The following is a 20,931-nucleotide window of genomic DNA, read 5'->3' on the forward strand; positions in this document are numbered from 1 at the left end:
TATTTAATTTAAGGTTGAATAGGGTGTGTATTGGGGTTTAGATCTAACCACTATCTAGACACTAGCTTGCCTTTCTAAGACTCATTCTTTTTGGCAAGTATGAGGTTTACAGTGGTCTGTTTATAGAAGTAGCTTATTTCTGTCTCCTTGGTTAGTTACTGTTGGATCTGCCCGAAATAGTTAATTTGTGATATTTATCATAGAATTTTTTTTTTAGGCACATTAAGCTGCTTTTGCTTGGTTTCTTTGAGCACCAATGACTTTAAAGAGCTGATATAATTTGTATTTGTACTATATATTGTTGTATTTATACCAAAAATATTATATTGATATATAATTAAATAATTTTCCATTTAATTAAATAGAAAATAGAAAAGTGGATATTATGATAATTTATTCCACATTAAGAGATGGTGACACCAGCACCTGCATTCCCATGACCGATCACGTACATAAATTATCATGTGATAACACTGAAGTTCCTGTTGCTTATTTATTAATTATTTATTATCTATTATTTAAATAGCTTGATGGTACTGAATATAAACAGAAGTCCTTGTGAGTCAACCGTTATCTGTAATACAATATTACAAGATGGATTGTAGCTCCCATAGATGCTACCATGAAGATAAATTTGATTCAAGAGATTTTCTGGATACTTATTTTTCTAGCAAAACAGAAAAGGACTTTGCAGATGAATCCGTGAAATTTCCTATGGAGGCACTTCACCGTTTTTTCAACGCAGGTGTGTATACTATACCTTATCTCTGGGTTTCCCAAACCCAGTCCTCAGGGCTCCCTAACAGTAGAGGTTTTCCATATCTCCTTGCTGGAGCACAGGTGTATTCATTACTGACTGACACATTGTAACAGATCCACAGGTGGTCCTAATTATGTCACATGTGATCCAGAAAACTTGCACTGTTAGGGAGCCCTGAGGACTGGGTTTGGGAAACCCTGCCTTATCTTACTACTCAGATTACATTATTTCTTTAATAGGGTACTCATCTAAATGAAGAGAATGCACTGAATCATTACTGTAGATCTGCTCATTGACATGCAAGTGTTTGTGAGAATGGTGTAGCTTGTATTATGCTGTGTAATCAGATCCACTGTAGGATGGACCATTTGATCAGACAGCCTCAGCATACATTGACCCATTCCATACTGCACACATTGCTAGACACACAAAACTGAGCAATCCATGTCAAAGAAGCAACCATTAGAAAAGGAAAGCATCCCGGTTGGGTCTCAGTACATTAAATATGTAAGTTTAGTAAAGGCGACCTTATCATTATTTGAACAATTTCTGAATACTTATGAAAAAGCATGTCAATTATCTCATCCCCTTAATATGTTACAGATCACATGGAGAGCAGTATAAACTATCTTCCCAATAATCCCCTAAATGATTAGGTACTGTGTGTTTGGATACCACTTCTCCAGATTACATGTAACTTTTAAAATCAACATTAAAAGGTGAACTCAGACAGAAAGGGTTATATGTTAACCTCTGACTCTACACCACATCCATCTGTATCATTATCATTGATTTAGTTTTTAACTATAGATTTTTGTCATCTGCATGCTGTTGGCAGACTTATTTACATGTGTAATGTAATATAATTAGTTACTGTATTATTTAATACAAGTTAACCCGTGCATGATACTCATGCATTCTAGTCAAATCAAGCTACTTAAGGTGTTAAAAAGGTTTTTGTCATCTTCATCGCCACACACACACACGCCGCTAGGCTTTTATATATTAGATAATGCTAAGAATTTAGTAGGTCAGTGTAGTATATAACTCCGCCCAGCAGGTGGCGCTGCAGCTTGAGCACTCTGTCACCCGGTAGTTTTTTCCACACACACACACACTAACACAGCATGTGTGTTCATGAGGTAAAATTACCTCACGAAAATGAGTTTGAGCCCTCAACTCGTAAATTTAGCCTTTACTACCCCTCCCACGGGGGGAAGGGGGGATGATGGAAGTTAACTGACTTCACTATTATGATTTTTTTGTCAAATAATGTCAGTATACCAAATTTCAGGTCAATTGGATGAGCCCTTTCTGAGAAAATAGTTTTTTACACACACACACACACACACACACACACACACACACTAACACACGCCGCTAGGCTTTTATATATTAGATTAGAAGATAATGCTAAGAATTTAGTAGGTCAGTATAGTATATAACTCTGCCCAGCAGGTGGAGCTGCAGCTTGAGCACTCTGTCACCCAGTATTTTTTCCACACACACACACACACTAACACATACCGCTGGGCTTTTATATATTAGATTAGATTTTAAAAGCACCATTGTGATCAATCATGATTTTTTATTTGACATGATTTATGAGGGTTCCTATTGTACATATTCCTATTATATTTGCTACTGGGGACTGTAAATCATTGCTTGTATGTTTCCACGGAAGAGTTGGTCCCAAAAAACCCCTTTTAAGGCTACATGTGATATAAATCTAGCTGTGCTCATACATTTAAGTAGTAACAGAAGTGTTGTGATGCTGTTGTGTATCCATAACATCACATTACGGTATGATGAGCAGAACAGAATGTTACATAACATATTGCACTTTGTAATCATTGGAATCTATCCCTGCAGTTCAAATTAAGGGAGAAATTTTGATTGACATCACTACTGGTCCCGTAGTTCACCATCTCTATTCAGCTTGTGAATTTTTCAAAAAAATCTATTTACTGAGGTTCAATGAGGAATGCATTATAGAACTGAACCGATGGCTGAACACACGCACAGGAGCGTTTGAGTGGAACCACGCAACAGAATATGCTGCAAATTTAGAAGGAAACAGGTGAAATATCTGTTCAAACATTTTTCTGTATCTAAGGGTAACCCCACAGTCAGTACACATAGACCCTTTTCCAAATTATTTACAATCAAATGAATAATCATAGGCCATCATGGTGTGAAGCACTTGGAAAAGTATCTGTGAGTATGGACAGTATGATTAGTGCAGTGATCTATGATCCCCATTTTTATGGGAGAAATGAAGTGTTTACACCAGTATATATATAACCTGAGGGTTAAGACATAAGATTAACAGATATCTGTCCACAAAATTTTATTTATATACATTTCAATATTCTTTGGGAGTTGTTATGCCCTAAATAGAACTGCTAGGTGAAAGATGAAGCTAAAAAAAAGGATATATTTTTTAGGGAATAAAAAAAACATTATTTTTTGATAGAACTTTTCTAAGAGAAACACTGATTTGAACATGGAGGGATTTGATCACACAGACATGGGAAATTTTATGTTCGGTCGGAAAATGTCAACAAGTTTGCATTGCATTCATTGTATAACAGACTGGACTACATTTGATCCATTGTGCATCAGATTTAGTTACACTATTAACTGCAATAGTGCGGTCATTGGAAACACAGTTTCAGCCCCTGTTACATTACAGCTTTCATACATCATTGGACTCAGTAATATTAGATCACACAGAGGATAGTCAATTATCTTGTTATGGTGACTATGATTCCAAGTTGTTCAGCTCCAGACACATCCTACTTTGTTATATACACTTTGTCATCATTTGCACTATTAATCTTTAAGGCTGCAGCAGTACCAGATTTTCCCTATTTTTGATTGCTTAAGTACTGTAAAGGGCTTGACATACCCTCACACTTTGTCATTAGGCAGCGGGTGGATAAGCTTCATTCACTTTATTTCTCTCACTCCTCCCCCCTCCTCTTGTTCTCTGTCTAGTCTGTGTCCTGAGCATCGGTCCTTTAATCACTCCTTTTTGCAAAAGGGCCTGATTCATTAAGGATCTTAAATGGAGAGGTATCTTATTTCAGTCTCCTGGACAAAACCATGTTACAATGCAAAGGGTGCAAACTAGTTTTCTGTTTTGCACATAAGTTAAATACTGACTGTTATTTCATGTAGCACACAAATACTTGATAGCTTATTTGTACACTGACATTTAAAGTTGATATTTGTGTGCTACATGAAAAAACAGTCAGTATTTAAATTTAACAGTATTTAGCTTAAGGCCCTAAGTGCATACAGAGTTTGCACAAAGGACCCACATTTTTACACGTTCGCAAAAGACCTTTATTGTGTTTGTATTTTTCAGTGACCAATGTGAGGACAAAGATATGAGATTGAAGACAGCAATAACAAAGATTGTGAAATGTGACATGGAAAAGAAAAATCTCACCGACTCGGTGGTGCTACCACAAGCAGACTGTGTAATTAGTGCAACTATACTAGAGGCCAGCAGCAAAGACCAAGATGATTACATCAGAAGTCTGAGGAAAATTATTGCGCTGCTAAAACCTTGTGGATGCTTGATACTAGTTGGGATTTTAAATGCAACTTATTACGTGAATGGGAAGGACAGGTTTAATCTTTTCAAATATGATGAGAACTTTTTAAGAAACGTTCTCGCTGGAGAAGGGTTTATTATTGATCACTGTGACGTTCTCAGAAGAAAGGCAGTGAGTGATCTCACTGACTATGATTCCATTATAGTTATCGCAGCTCACAGAGAGAAGTAGGTCTGGGAAGAAAATGAAACGTAGAAATATAACAGATCTTCAATTAAATTTCCCACTGTTAATCCTAATAAAAGTTGTAGTAGATGTGGGCTACTTTATAGTTCCACGGATGTAGATATTAGGAGTGTGTTATAAGAAATGCATTTATATCATGTGCCCAAGTGTCATCTTTTGTGCTATGTGCATGAGCTCTGAAGTAAAAGGTTCAGCGGCTGCTGTTCCAAATCTATTTAAGTAGTCAGCGTGTTTATTTAAAACCACATTAATCACTGCTCACAAAGCGCCAGGACACTACCGGTGAATCGTGTAAAGTGGAAACCAGTGTAAGAAATGGGACTTCACATTGTGTCATACAGACCCAGTACGCAAGCGGGACACCTGACGTAAATAAGCCATATCTCAAGTGTACATTGAATGCAGCACCCCCCCCCCCCTCTCCCCAATGGCTAAAAGGTCATAAGTGTCGGGCTATATTGGCACAGTGTCAGCCTTCGATGGCACTATAGAAGATTAGGCCACATATGTAGAAAGATTGGAGCCTTATTGTGATGAAAATAATGTTAGTGGCAAAAAGAAACTATCAGTCCTACTAAGTGTAATGGGGGTGAAGGCAGATAGTTTGCTACATGGCTTATTAACACCAGTAAAACACACCGGGAAAATGTTTCAGGAATTTGTTAATTTTCTAATGAACCTTTCGAACCCTAAAGCCCTAGCAATTGCTTAAACATTTGTTTTCATAAAATAAGTAAATTTAAAGGTGAAAGTATTTCTGCATATGTAACAGAGTTGAGTTGGTTATCTGAACACACATTTTGGAGTGGGTCTGATGCAATAAGAGACAGGCTGGTGTGTGTTAAGCACAGTGAAAGTATTCAAAAGAAATTATTATCTGAACCGGAGTGAATGGTCTGCAGATGGTAATACACGGAGGTCCAGGTAAGCTGGAAGTTAGGAGGCTGGATCAGAGGAGATGTACCGGTCTGCAGGTAGTAATACACGGAGGTCCAGGTAAGCTGGCAGTTAGAAGACTGGATCAGAGGAGATGTACCGGTCTGCAGGTGGAAGTACACAGAGGTCCAGGTAAGCTGGTAGTTAGGAGGCTGGATCAGAGGAGATGTACCGGTCTGCAGGTGGAAGTACACAGAGGTCCAGAGGAGGTGTAGCTTTGGAACAGGAAAACAGGTAATGAAACAGTCTGCAGGCACAGACAAAAGAAGGATGGGTTAGAAGCCAGTAGGTCCATGATGATGTCACGATGGTGCCAGGGAAAAAGCAGGAGCAAAGTCAAAGTGAAGCCAGGGTCATGAGAAAAGGACAAGCAGGAGTCTATATCAGGGAATCAATCAGGATCCATACACAGGAGCACACAGAACAACTAGCAGCAGCTAAGACAATAGTTGAACTGGCCAAGATTGCTTGGAGGGGCAATTTTTTAAAGGCCAGAGACAGGAGATAAGCATCCAGGAGTAATAAGCTTAACTTCAGGTAGGAGAATAGTCCAAGTAGAACAGTGGTCCCATTGGTGGTACAGAGGTACTGAAGGTGTACGTTTCATAAAATGGCAAAGTCCTTTGTAGGCAGGAGCTGCGGAAGGCAAATCACCATCCCCATGGAGGGTGTTGCAGTGCAGTCGGAGCCAGATCGTAACAATCTCTCATGACGCCAGCCACGGTTGGTTTACGGGTAAAGAATGCAGTAATGTGATAAAAAGAGACATATTGAAAAAGTATGCAGGACAGGAAAAATATACAATATGATCAATAAACAGCAAACTCAAAAGAAACTAAAAAAAAAACCTTCACAGTAGCAGAAAAAGAGTCAGACTCAGCTGTTATTCAGGAAAGAGAAAAAGATTTATACTGTCTTGAATTCCAAAGTATAATGGCAGCAGACCATCTAAAAGGGCAGGAGTCAAATTAAAAATGAATTTCCAGGATCTTAAAAAATATGTGACTCAGCATATACACATAATTGTGTGTGAATGCTTAAAGCATGCTGATAGTCTATTAAGAGTTTCATCACTATGAAGATAAGCCAGTCATTGTCACCATGTTGATGTTGAAGACCAATGTTTAAATGTTTTTTCATTTTTGTTAATACAAAATCCTCTTGTGAGGGTGCACAAGTGAGAATTGTGGAACCAATGGCACCTGTGGCAGTGATGAGTGTGGTGCGCGGATTACTGGTCATTAAATTGACAGGTGCACTTGCAAATTTCTGACAGTCTTTCCTCTAAGATGGAAGGCCGGCTGATGTCCCCATGGTTGTCACAATGGATTGCACACAAGTTCTTCCTCAGCTGGTTGGTTACTCTTCAGGATCCATGTTTACCAAGGTCAGAATGACACTTTTACGTGTCTACAGATCCACCTCAATTATCACCAGCAGAGTTGTTAAGTAAAATAATACATTTGTGAAAGTTCTAGAGACGTTTTAGGACTAACAATAAAAATCCATTTGTATTATTTACATTTATTGGCAACAATTATAATGACAATTCTCTATAGAAAATCTTAAGATATTACCTGTTATATTGCCTTCTGCTGTGCTATGGTTGTCACCCGCAGAAGAAAACAAATATTTTTCTGTGACTTCCTCCTGTTTGCATCAAAATAATAATTATTGTTACATATCCTACATAGACATAATAGTAGACTGTAGAGAGAACATCCAATCGGTTGGCAGGCACAGTTCATTTACATTTGTGGCACAGATCTAACTTTAACTTCTACAATGAAACTTGCTGCCTAAGTTCCATTTTACAAGCACTAGTTTGACCTGATAAAATGATAATGGGGGCACAAAAACTTTGCATTTGCACGTGGCTGCGTTCACTGGGGTATGGTCCGGTTCTCAGCATAAGCAGATGATACATGCAAAGTCACGTTTATGCCCCTTGATGAATCAGGCCCATTGTGAAATATGAGAAAAGGAAAATCTCACAGACCCGGTGGTGCTACCACAAGCAGACTGTGTAATCAGTGCTTGGCTGCTGGACGTCATCAGCAAACACCAAGATGATTACATCAGATATCTGAGGAAAGTCGCAAAGTTGCTAAAACCATGTAAAAGTAATATTAATGGAAATTACTACAGTTAGCACATTGCTTATGTATTATGTTTTTATAATCATAACTTGCAAATACATATAATACTAACTAGAGATGCTTAGGCTCGGTTCCCCGAGAACTGAACATACCCGAACTTAGGGGATCCGAGTACCGAGCCGAGCCGGCTTGTTACTGTCTTGTGCCCTCGGAATTGAAAAAGAGGCAAAACGTCATTGTGATGTCGTCGGATCTTGCTAGTTTTGAATTCCTTTTTAAAATCCAACATAGCGAGGGGTGGGAGGGAGGGCAGACCCCCATTTGTCTTTTCTGCCACTGCTGTGTGCCAATGTGTCCTAGATGTGCCAGGAACTGCTGTGTGTTTGTGTCATTGCTCTGTCGCTTACCATCCAGCCAGGTCGCTGCAGTATTTGCTCGAAAGTGTATGATAATAATATTGTGACCTGTGAGGTGGTCTAAATTGACTGCAAATGACTTGAAATTAGTGTTATTGAGGTTAATAATAATGTAGGAACAAAAAAAAGAACAAAATTATGTGATTTTAGCATATTTTAGGATATTTAAAAAAAACTACAAAACCAAAACACACGAGGGCAGTTTTGCCAAAACCAAAACACGAAGCTAATCTAGATTCAAAACCCAAACCAAAACCACTTCACGGGGGTCAGTGAGCATCTCTAATACTAACAGCTATTATTTAAAAGTGGGTCAATTGCATTGTCGTGGACGTACGAAACGAAAAACAGGAAGCATCAAATGATACAGCTGCAGACCAAATTCATTGTATACCACATATAGACTTGTTTTTCTCTAAAGAACATCCTAGTAAGAAAACGTATACGGAGCTTATATATATAGTGTGACGCAAGTAAATCCTGTTTTTGTAAAAAGTATAAGTTGAGTCATTTTAGGTGTGGCGTTTGAGTTGTTGCACTTCAACCCTGAGCTTCATCTCAGATAAGGGTTCTGACTTTTGCTGAATAAAACTTAAAATCATTTGAACAAGAACTTTTCTATGAAACTCTATTTTACAATGTGGGGGCTCATGCCCGTCTTCATATTTAGCCTTTGCTGCCTGGTCTCCTTGTCATCGCACATGGTGATCTGTGAAAAATTACCAAAGGTCAAACTATTGGAATATTTGTGAGCAAACTATAGTGACACCCAGTGGACATCCCTGCCCCCTATTAGCATTTAACACTATCCCTGTGAAGACCGTGCCATTTCATTGTGCTTAAAAAACCTGTGTTGAGAAGGGGCAAATTGTCAGTTTTTGGGAAAATCAATCCACATTGATAAGCTGTCCATCTTCCTAGCCAGTTTCCATGACACAGAATATACAACTCATTTAAGTGATACTCTGAATGTAACCCCTTTTATTTTAAACTGCTTTGTTTGTGTATGTTATTTCAATTGTTTATTAATTGGTTTTTTTATATCTGAATGCCCTGTACCTTTGTATATTAAATCTATAAATTTAGTAAGTTGCGTCCTTGATACTCTAACAAATCCATTAGCCTGTTAGGAAGAATAAAGCTCGACCAAGTTAACCCTTTGAATGCCAGTGTGTGATTTGTTGATACATTTGATTAACAAGCTTAGTGTGTGCTTGCATGTACATTTGTGTAACAGTCTGGAGTTGTGAAGAGTAAACCCTTTGTTGTCTGGTGTTGGCCTTGCTAGCCTGTGGGTAGCCAGAAGTCTTGTGTGCCAGTGTGGGACAGTATATTGAACCAACCATAAGTGTCCAGATAGGTGAAAAATCCTATCCATTCTTAGTTGATACAGGGGCGGCCAGATCCGTGTTACAGGACACATCTCATATACCAAAAACATCCGGGACAGTTGAGGATAACTGGGTCTCAGGGGAAATAGAAACTTCGCCTGTTTCTGCAAGTCAAAAATTTGCAATTGGTTCATTAAGTACTAAAAATTATTTTTGGACAATACATTCATGAATCTGTTAGGCTAGGATTTATTATGCAAAATTAATTGTATAATTTATTGTACACCAGATGGGGTGTAACTTGATGTTCCACAATTGCATGAACAAAAAGTCCAGTACTGCTTAGACCAATTGCATATATCTAAAAAGATATTATCAGTACAAATGTCTAATCTTGTCATTGAAATGCTAAACGATATAACGGATTGCCTGTGGACACAGGAAGGTAATGATATAGGACAAATGCATAACATATAACCAATTTACACTGAATTACAAACAGGGAAATACCCACCTTGAATGCCACAATATCCATAGAAACCAGAGGCTGAAATGGGAATATACACAGTTATACAATCATTACTTAAACAAGGTGTTTTGATAAAATGTAGGAGTTCTGCCAACACTCCAATTTCTCTAGAATCTAAGCGTAAGAAAAGCTGGCGCTTGGTACAAGGCTAAAAGGCTCTAAATAAATTAGTGAAATCACAACTCCCAGTTGTGTCAAACCCCGCCACTATTCTAAAGCAGATACCAGCTGACACAATGCATTTTTCTGTATTTGACCTGTACAGTGCTTTCTTTTCAATACCAATTCATAGAGAATCAATGGGCCTTTTTGCTTTCAAGTATAAGGGAATTCAGGACACTTGGACATGCCTACCCCAAGGCTTCATCAATTCACCTTCAATATTTTCACATTCTCTGCGCAAAAGTTTACAGAAATATCAACCAGGACATGGTTCGGTACAAATTATCCAGTCATTATTCATTCTATGGATTAGTGTTCATGATATTTTTGTATGTAAATAATACCTATTAGTATATTAAAATGTAAAAACACGGATGTGACATGAGAAGAGAGCCACCTGTTCATACGTACCTGAATCTATGTGGCTTTTTTTTTCATAATCTGGGTATTGCTGATATGGCAGACATAGACCATTCCCCATTATATCATAGTTTATCGATCAACACTTTTTTTAATGACTACTGAATGGCAATAAATGATGGCAATAAATGGTAAAATGACAACCAACAAAAAGGTAACAGCATACTCCCCCAACAGCCCAATTTTAGTTCTGATTTCCAGCAGCTAAAAGGGATGTGGCCAACCAAAAATTTTAGTTCTGATTTCCAGCAGCTAAAAGGGGTGTGGCCAACCACAAGGAGGAGTGGTCTTGTGGGAAGTAAATGTGGTCTAGGTGGGTCAGGGAGTGGTTTTTAAGGAGTGGTTAACAAATTTGTCTCAATCATTTTGGGAGGTATATTTCAGGGATATAGTAGAAACTATAAGTTAGCTGAGTAAATAACAGTAATAGTAATTGATGGACTGACAGAGAGCAAAGTTATCTGGATGTATAACCATCAATAATGTAAGTTCACTAGAAATCCACAGTCATACTATGAAGTAATTTTGTTAAGATGTAACATCTGCAAATTAATATGAAGATCTGTTATATTTATCAGTTTAATTTTTTCACAGACCTACTTCTCTTTATGAGCTGTTAAATATATAATCAAGAAGATCCCTCAGAACATTACAGTAATCAATCATAAATCCTTCTTTAGTGAGACATTCTCTTACATAGTTCTCATCATATTCAAAAGCATGGAACTTGTCCTGCCCAATTATCAAGTAAGTTGCACTTAAAGCTCCAAATAATATCAGGTGTCCTCCCAGTTTTAGCAATTGTGCGACTTTCCTGACTTTCCTCAGAATTCTGATGCAATATTCTTAGTCTTTGCTGATGACATCCAGCTTCCAGGCACTGATTACATAGTCTGCTTGTGGTAGCACCATCGGGTCTGTGAGATTTTCCTTTTCTCACATTTCACAATGGGCCTAATTCATAAAGGGACATGAACAGTGATTTTTTGTGTATTATCTGCAAAATCACTCTGAACCGGACCATACGCCAGTGACCGCAGCCTCAATCAATTCAGCTTTGAGCGCAAAGTATGTGTGTCCCCATTATCATATTATCAGGTCAAAGTAGTGTTTGTAAATATGGTACTTGTGATTTTAGACAGCAAGTTTCATTGTATAAGTAAAAGTTAGATCTGTGCCACAATTGGAAATGACCTGTGTCCGCCAACCACTTTGATGTTACCTCTACAGTCTAATATTTTCTTTATGTAGGATGTAGCAGTGATTGTTATGTACCTGCTACTGATCAAGCTATGAACTTTTATACAATTTCTTTATATTAACATAATGTATTCGTCCTTCATATTAACCCATGAACAAAACCTTTGCCAAAAATTGCCATCATATTCACTGTCAGAGGACAGTGCAACAACAACACTCCATTCCATAGCACACACCAGCCTGTCTCTTATTTCATCTGAGAGACCCACTCCAAATTGTGTGTGCAGATAACCGTCTCAACTCTGTGACATAGGAGGAAATTCTTTCACCTTTAAATTAATTTATTTTATGAACACAAATGTTTAAGCAATTGCTAGTGCTTTGGGGTTCAAATGGTTCATTAGAACATTAACAATTTCCTGAAACACTTTTCTGGTGGGTTTTATTGTTGTTAACAAACTGTGCAGCAAACTACATGTATTTACCCCCAATATACATAGTAGGACTGACACTTTCTTTTCGCCACTAACATTATTTGCATCACAATAAAGCTCTACTCTTACTACATATTTGGCCCGGCGCGGTCTGGCAGATTTCAGCCCGGGGGGAGCACAGGCTGCCGCATCACATGACACGCGATGCGGGGGCGTCATTGCCGGTAATAATCAAGCAATATTGCATCGGGGGGGGCAGTTAGACTGAGCGGCTGATGCCCCCCTGCCCCCCGGCCCAGCCCGCCCCTGTATGTGGCTCAATCTCCTATAGTGCCATCACAGGGTGACACCGTGCCAATGTATCCTGACACTTTTGTAAACTTTTAGCAATTGGGGGGGGGCTGCTGTATTCAGTGTACACTTCAGCAATGGCTGATTTAACTCAGGTGTCCTGGTTGCAGATTGGACACAATGTGAAGTCCTATTTCTTACACTAGATCCCACCTTACACAATTCATCGGTGGTGTCCTGGCATTTTGTGAGCAGTGATGAATGCAGTTTTATCTTTGCTGCCAGCAGTAGAATGTGTAGTTTTGATTAAACACGCTACGCACGTAAATAGATTAGGAACAGCGGCCGCTGAACCGTTTACTTCAGAGCTCATGCGCATAACACAAGAGATATGAGTTGGGCACATGATATCAATTCATTTCTTATAACACACTCCTAACATCTACATCCATGGAACTATAAAGTAGCCCACATCTACTACAATTATAAATAGGATGAACAATGGGAAATTTAATTGATTTGCTATATTTCTAAGATTCATTTTCTTCCCAGACCTACTTCTTTCTGTGAGCTGCGATAACTATAACAGAATCATAATCAGTGAGATCACTCACTGCCTTTCTTCCGAGAACATCACAGTGATCAATAATAAACCCTTCTCCAGCGAGAAAGTTTCCTAAAAACTTCTCAACATATTTGAAAAAATTAAACCTGTCCTTCCCATTCATGTAATAAGTTGCCTTTAAAATCCCAACTAATATCAAGCATCCACGAAGTTTTAGTAGCGCAATCATTTTCCTCAGATTTCTGATGAAATCAGCTTGGTCTTTGCTGCTGGCCTCTAGTATTCCTCCACTGATTACACAGTCGGCTTGTGGTAGGACCACCGAGTCGGTGAGATTTTCCATTTCATTGTCACATTTCGCAACCTCTTTTGTTGCTGTCTTCAATCTCCTATCTTTGTCCTCACATTGGTCACTGAAAAATATAAACACAATAGAGGTCTTTTACGAGCGTCTAAATGTGTGGGTCCTTCAGTGCAAACTCTGAATGCCCTTATACAATGCAAGGGGTGAAAATTAGTTTTCTGTTTTGTACATAAGTTAAATACTGACTGTTTTTTCATGGAGCACACAAATACTTGATATCTTATTTGTACACTGAAATTTAAAGTTGATATTTGTGTGCTACATGGAAAAACAGTCGCCTTTACTAAATTTCCATAATCAATTTACTGAGACCCAATATGGCGGATTTCCTTTTCTAATTGTTGCTTCTTTCCCGAGTGCATAAAAGAACTAATACATGCATTTCTCAGACTTGTGTGTCTAGCAATGTGTGCACTATGGAATGCGTCAATGTTATATGAGTCTGTCTGAGCAATATGTGCAAGTTGGGGTCAGCTGGTTATTGATAAAAGGATTGATCTTGTCATATGGTCCATCGCATGATGCAATTAGTTCTGATCACACAGCAGAATTCACACCATTCTCACAAACGCTTGTATGTCAGTGGTAATGATTCAGTGCATTCTCTCCATTTAGATATGTGCCATGATAAAGAAATAATGTAATCTTAGTAGTAAGATAAAGTATAGTATACACACCTGCTTTGAAAACATGGTGAAGTGCAGCCATGGGGAATTTCAAGGATTCGTCTCTAAAGACCATTTCTGTTTTACCAAAAAAATAAGTATCCAGAAACGCTCGAGAATCAAATCTATCTTCATGGTAGAACTTACAGGAGCTATTATCTATCTTACAATATTGTATTACAGACAGGCTGACTCGCAAGGACTTCTGTTTATTTTCTGTGACATCAAGCTGTATAAATAAACCAGCAACAAGAACTTCAGTGTTATAACATGATAATTTATGTACGTGATCGGTCATGGGAATGCAGGTGATGGTGTCATAGGCTCCCAATGTGGAATAAATTATAATATCCACTTTCCTATTTTCTATTTAATAAAATTATTTAAATATATTTCAATAGAATATTTTTAGCACAAATTCAAAAATATGTAGTACAAATACAAATTATATCAGCTCTTTAAAGTCATTGGCATTAAAAGAAACCAAGCAAAAGCAGCTTAATGTACCTAAATAAAATATTTCTATGATAAATATCACAAATTGACAATTTTGGGCAGATCTAACAGTAACTAACCAAAGAGACAGAAATATGCTGCTTTTACAAAAAGACCACTGTAAACCCCAAACCTGCCAGAAACAATTCAAATAACTTAGAAATGCAAGATACTGTCCAGATATGGTTAAGTCTAAAAAACAATATGCACTCTACAATCTTAAACAAAATGCATTTGTTACACACATACATTAATAGTCATGATGTATATTATATACATATTTATATATTTTATATATATATATATATATATATATATATACATACATATATAAATATATATACATACATATATATATATATATATATATATATATATATATGATCAAATAGACGAGGGCGCTTCCATAGTGCATTATCATCATTTATTGGTTAAAAACACGCATAGTATTACACGTACCAGAGATCCTTCAGATAGGAGCATGTAAATTGTAAATCATCGGAATGACACTTGTAAGCAGTGAAAGGCAGTCCTCAGGAAAACTGCACCTCAGTTCCTCTACGCGTTTTGTTTTCAACAACTTCGTCAGGAGGGGTGGATCTAACCTACGACTGGTTACCTTTTATAGAGCAGTTTGTAACAGGTTTGTTTCATTAAACTTCCGCTACATCATTAGTATTAATCTGTCTTTTGGCAGTTTGTTACATATTCCAATTCAAGGTGATACAAAGATATGTGGTAATCGAATACAATCAAAAACAATTATGAACTTTCAACATAGTATGTTTTAAAATACTCCTTAGTTAAATATCATTAAAATCATTTTATCTTCATCGAGCACCATATATATAAGTATTCAAAGGATTTTTCCGCTCATCTGATCTCCCTTTAACTAATTTGACGGCCAGCTACGTTCATTCATAAAACGAATACATAATCGTACTATATATTGCAAGCGAGCCAAACTAATATGTGGCTCCTAACAGCATAAACAATATATAATGAAGTACTTATTTTCATTTAAAAAATGACAAATTTAACAATAAAAAATGTATATATAGAAAAAACATTTACCATCATATATTATTTAAAAAGCTCATTGTTCAGTTGTTGTTATTTTCTTATCCATATAGAAAACTCAACATAAACATATTTAAACAATTCTTATACTTATTAAAGTCCCTTTTAATTGTTCCGGGAACCTTCTCACTAAGTAACCATATTAAATGGTACAACAAAGCCCGAGCATAGTATACGGCTATTAACAAAATAAACGAATGCTATAACAATATTCCTATACACTATGTAGACTATAGATCATGGTAATCACCAATTAATATCCAACAGATCTTATGGAGGAAGAAAGTCCTCCAAAACTAATACTATAATCTGGTGATAGCATATACCAGACTGATACCAAAGATATATAGAGTAATCAAACTTATTCAAGTTGGAAAAGAAGGGGGCTAGGAGGTCATCTAATTTGTTCTAAAAATATATAAGCATTATTATAAAAATAAAATATAAATATAAATCTATGGTTTATATATATATATATATATATATATATATATATATATATATATATTTCTAGATGGATATAGGTATAGATATATTTCAAGTACCAAATTCCTTCCATTCACTTATATTTTTCATACCACCAATCTAAATTTTCATTACTCTAAATTTACAGTCATTACTCATTCCATGATGTTTTTTATATGCAAATAATAACGTATTAGTATATAAAACTGTAACTGTGTGGTCTAGTGGGAAGTCTATGTGGTCTGGGTGGGTGGTGAAGTTAGATGTTCAAGCTTTCCATACTGCCTCTCTGCTGCAGAGCAAAGAAATTAACCCCCTCCCTTTTCCTTCTTGGGGAGACTTTTCTCAGACACCTGGAGCAGTGCTAATATTAAACAACCCACTGGGAAAGCTGACAGGGCAGGTTATGACTTAGTAAGTCCACAACAGCTAGAGAATCACAGGTTACATAATCCAGGAATATTAATAAATAAACAAAAAAAAAACAACACAATGGACCTGAGTCACTAATGAGAGCAAGGCAAAAAACAAGAGTAAATTCGATCCTGGAAAGACCATGTTACAATGCAAGGGGTGCAAATAACTTTTTTTTTTTTTTGCATAAGGAAAATACTGGCTGCTTTTTCATATAGCACACAAATAGGTGATAGCTTTTTTTTTTACACTGACATTTAAAGTTGATCTAGGACATGCCCTATTCTAACTATAAATCTGTCCCCAGTATTTATCTTTACTTCCCCCTCTAATGCAACATGGTTTTGCCAAGGTGCAAAGTTAATCCTTTTTTTGTTTTGCTCTCCTTAATGACTCAGGCCTGAAAATCTCCCCAGTTATATAAAAAAAACTTCAGTAAATCCAACTTCAGTGGGCCTAACAGAGGTCCAAGCACTTCCAAGGAAATAATGAAAAAAGGTCCACCTTTTATACTGTTCTTAAATATTAATAAGTCATGTAGAGAAGTGGTATCCAGAGACACAGTACCCTACCATTCAGAGGGTTATTATAAATAAAATAAAATAATTTGCATGTGCTCTCATTGCAACTAGAGATGTTCACTGGCCCCCGTGTTCTGGTTTTGGTTTTGGTTTTGAATCTGGATTAACTTCATGTTTGGGTTTTGGTTTTGGCAAAACCGCCCTTGCGTGTTTTGGTTTTGGATCTCGATTTTTTTTCTAAAATCCCTATTTTTTTTTTGCTAAAATCACATATTTTTGCTTTTTTTCCCTCCCTACATTATTAATAACCTCAGTAACACTAATTTCAAGACATTTGCAGTCCATTTGACCACCTCACAGGTCACAATATTATTTTCATACACTTTCATACACAGCAGATTTAGAAGACCAAGCCTGCCAGACCTATTATATGTATTTCAGCAATGACAATTAGCAATGGAGCAATGGAGCTCTCCTCTTTGTATGTTACCGATATAACACAGTACAATGTGACTGCATATTTAGACCAAGCCTGCCAGACATATTATTTCTATTTCAGCAATGACAATTAGCAATGGAGCAATGGAGCTCTCCTGAATTTCACTGGAGACTTTGAAGAACACTGCTACCCCTCCTCTTTCTATTCTACCTATGCCGCTGCCCAACTGCATTAAAGACTGCCAAGAACTGTGCTACCCCTTCTGTGCCCCTCTGTGAAATGGCGCTGGATCGCCGTGGAGGGCGGTGCTTATAGAATCCAAAGCTCCCGAGATCCGATGACGTAACAATTATGTTTTGCCTCGTTTTCAATTCAGAGGGCGAGCGAAAGTACAAAGCCACCTTGGCTCGGTACTCGGATCTGCTAAGTTCGGGTATGTTTGGTTCTCGGGGAACCCAGCCTGAGCATCTCTAATTGCAACAGATACACTAAATAATGATAAGGTCACTTTTAATAAAATTTCATACAAGACCCTATCTGGCTGCTTTCGTTATCTAATGGTTCCTTTATTTTCAGTTTTACTTCTCAGTGCACAATAACAGTTGCATTAATTGAATGTTTTCAGGTCACTTAACATGTGTATTATGGCATGGGGCAATATTATCTGAGCCTGCAGGGGCAAAATGTGGAAGATGGTGGAAGCTACAAAAAAATACTGGTAGGTTAATTGGCTGCAATCAAAATTGACCCTAGTCTCTCCCTCTCTGTCTGTCTCCCTCTCTGACTGTGTGTGTCTATAGTAGGGAATTTAGACTGTAAGCTCCAATGGGGCAGGGACTGATGTGAGTGAGTCCTCTGTACAGCGCTGCGGAATCAGTGGCGCTATATAAATAAATGATGAGGATGAAATGATGATGATGACGAAGCTAGTTTTAGAAGAATTGGTCTATCTGGATTATGCAGGCTGCGACAAGCCACACCATTCACACATACATTAGTATGTCAGTGGGAATATATACAGTAATTATTCACTGTATTTTCTTAATATGGAACAAACTGGTCCAGGAACTCTATTTACAGTCACTAAGGTTTAGCTACATATATTCATCACCAGCAGCAGCATCAATATTATCACATCATGATTTATTCTATCATCTTCACAAGATGGTCATGAGAATGCAGGTGATGGTATCATAAACTCCTAGAATAAATTACTGTGGTATCAATTTTCCATTTCATATTTAATAAAATTGAACAAATATTTAAGAATATCTCATTATAATATCACTAGTACAAACATAAAAAAAAAAAACAGCTCTTTAATTAAAGTCAATATGCAGGATAAGTTTATATTTGTGGACTTTTATATTTGGGTTAAATGTATGTCCTTTTGTGAAGTTTTTCTCTTCAGTGGGTAGGGGTGTGCAGTTGAGTACAGATAGGGTGTGTATATCCTAAAGATGAGACCTGATAAGAAGTAAACGCATATCCACATTCACTTCTAAGGAGGCACATTTTTTACTGGTAATCAAGGTTTGGTGTAAAGATACATGATGATGATGATGATCATAATGATGGTGGTAATGATGATGATGGTGGTGGTGATGATGGTGGTAGTGATGGTGGTGGTGATGATGGTGGTGGTGATGATGGTGATGATTATGATGATGATGGTGATGATTATGATGATGATGGTGGTGATGATGATGGTGGTGGTGGTGGTGATGATGATGGTGGTGGTGATGATGGTGATGATTATGATGATGATGGTGGTGGTGATGATGATGGTGGAGATGATGATGATGATGGTGGTGGTGGTGATGATGATGACGATGATGATGATGGTGGTGATGATGATGGTGGTGATGATGATGACGATGATGATGCTGGTGATGATGATGGTGGAAATGATAATGATGGTGGTGGTGATGATGGTGATGATTAGGATGGTGGTGGGGATGATGATGATGATGGTGGAGATGATAATGATGGTGGTGATGATGATGGTGATGATTATGATGATGGTGGTGGTGGTGATGATTATGATGATGATGATGATGATGGTGGTGGAGATGATAATGATGGCGGTGGTGATTATGATGACGATGATAATGGTGATGACGACAATGATGATGACAACACCATCATGGCTAAATAAATATATATCTAAATAAATAAATATATCATGAATGTCATATATATCATTCCCTTCTGCTCTTTTCAGAGTCATTGCTAAACTATCTTAGGTGTCAAAAGTGAAATCCATTATGTGACACAAAGGACCTGTTGTTAAATCCAGATGATATTGTGACTCAATTGATCATTGGATTGACAATAGGTCTACAATGAGTTACGTTGAGATAAACCTAAGCCAGGTTCCAGAATGTCTGGACCAGAATTAATTGGTTAGAATGTAAATAAGGATTCCTTGGAGGATGGATCCCATTATACAGGATAGATGGTGCGGTCAGACGATTTCTGTCTAAATGAAACATGTCCTGATATAGGAGCCAAGTGTTTCCTATTGCAGTGAATATGGATAAATATAAAAATAAGTAGGGGGATAGGAGAGAGGGACAGAGAAGCACCCACTCTATTTATTATGTCTGGCACCAAGACCTACAGATCTTCAGTTTCTTCTGACATCATTGATTTTCTTTATCCATTGTAGGGTCATCCAAATATGTAGATATGGTATAAAGGAATATTATCTAAAGTGACAAAACATGGGCTCGCAAAGGAAATTACATTTTGTTACAGCTTAGACAGAGGCAGGCTGGGCTGGGGGGCATCTACCCCATGGGCCGGTCCCATAGTGGGCTACCTTGGGCTGGGTCACTGGGCCACCTGCATTTTTTTTCCTTTAAAATGTTCCTAATAGACTGCTGAGCCAAGTCTCGCCCCCTGGACTAAAATTTGCCAGCCATGCCCCGAGCATGCCTAGATGTATGCATTTGCTTGGGAAATACATGGATCAGCTTTTTGAAATGGCAGAATCTGTGGCGGATGCAAAATTTGCTTCTTCATTTTGGATGAGTTGGGGCCAGTCAAACTTATTTGCTGAATGCTGGTGCATGCATCCGCTTCCTATAGCAAAAATGAGACTACGTTTTTAAGGCAAGGTGTTAATGTGAGCGGAGAGGGTAGATAAAATGCATTCAGTGGGTGTTCCTGGGTTAGTGGGTGGTCTCAGAGGCTCTGTCTCTCCACTACTCAACCTGTTTTTTACAGGTGATTTAGTTTAGTTATGGTATTCAGAAGTCGCCCTATACTTAAATTGGATGCCTTTTGAAGCAATGCTAAGAGAGAAGGGAGTATGGGAAAGAACCGCACCACATCATTAGCATGCATGTGCGTCCTTGCTCCAGCCCAGCTGATGGATGGATGGATGTCAAAGTGGGCTGAAATGTGCCGGAATAACATACCACCACTTCATCCCAAATCCTTGAGAACCACGTTTGGCAATATATTTTATTAATTGAAAATTGTTTAGTCTTTACATATATGTCAGCAGCCAAATCATAGAACGTATG

The 20,931-nt window shown here is 37.6% G+C and overlaps 1 protein-coding gene across 1 annotated transcript; it reads left to right on the forward strand.

Moving 5' to 3' along the window:
- The first annotated feature begins 594 nt into the window (after positions 1–594).
- Positions 595–4,688, forward strand: LOC142107819 (nicotinamide N-methyltransferase-like). Its single transcript, XM_075191440.1, has 3 exons — positions 595–745; positions 2,633–2,840; positions 4,134–4,688. Exons 1-3 carry the CDS (start codon positions 595–597, stop codon positions 4,555–4,557), a joined length of 783 nt encoding a protein of 260 aa, XP_075047541.1. The 3' UTR covers positions 4,558–4,688.
- The last annotated feature ends 16,243 nt before the right edge of the window (positions 4,689–20,931 follow it).

This window comes from Mixophyes fleayi, chromosome 11 (assembly GCF_038048845.1).
Source record: "Mixophyes fleayi isolate aMixFle1 chromosome 11, aMixFle1.hap1, whole genome shotgun sequence".
Classification (NCBI taxonomy): domain Eukaryota; kingdom Metazoa; phylum Chordata; class Amphibia; order Anura; family Limnodynastidae; genus Mixophyes; species Mixophyes fleayi.

Bases quoted from the DNA above. Each gene is read 5' to 3' on its own strand.
- LOC142107819 (XM_075191440.1), top strand. From the start codon at position 595: ATGGATTGTAGCTCCCATAGATGCTACCATGAAGATAAATTTGATTCA. The intron at 746-2,632 runs GTGTGTATACTA...CTATCCCTGCAG, and splicing joins TCACCGTTTTTTCAACGCAG to TTCAAATTAAGGGAGAAATT. The intron at 2,841-4,133 runs GTGAAATATCTG...TGTATTTTTCAG, and splicing joins GCAAATTTAGAAGGAAACAG to TGACCAATGTGAGGACAAAG.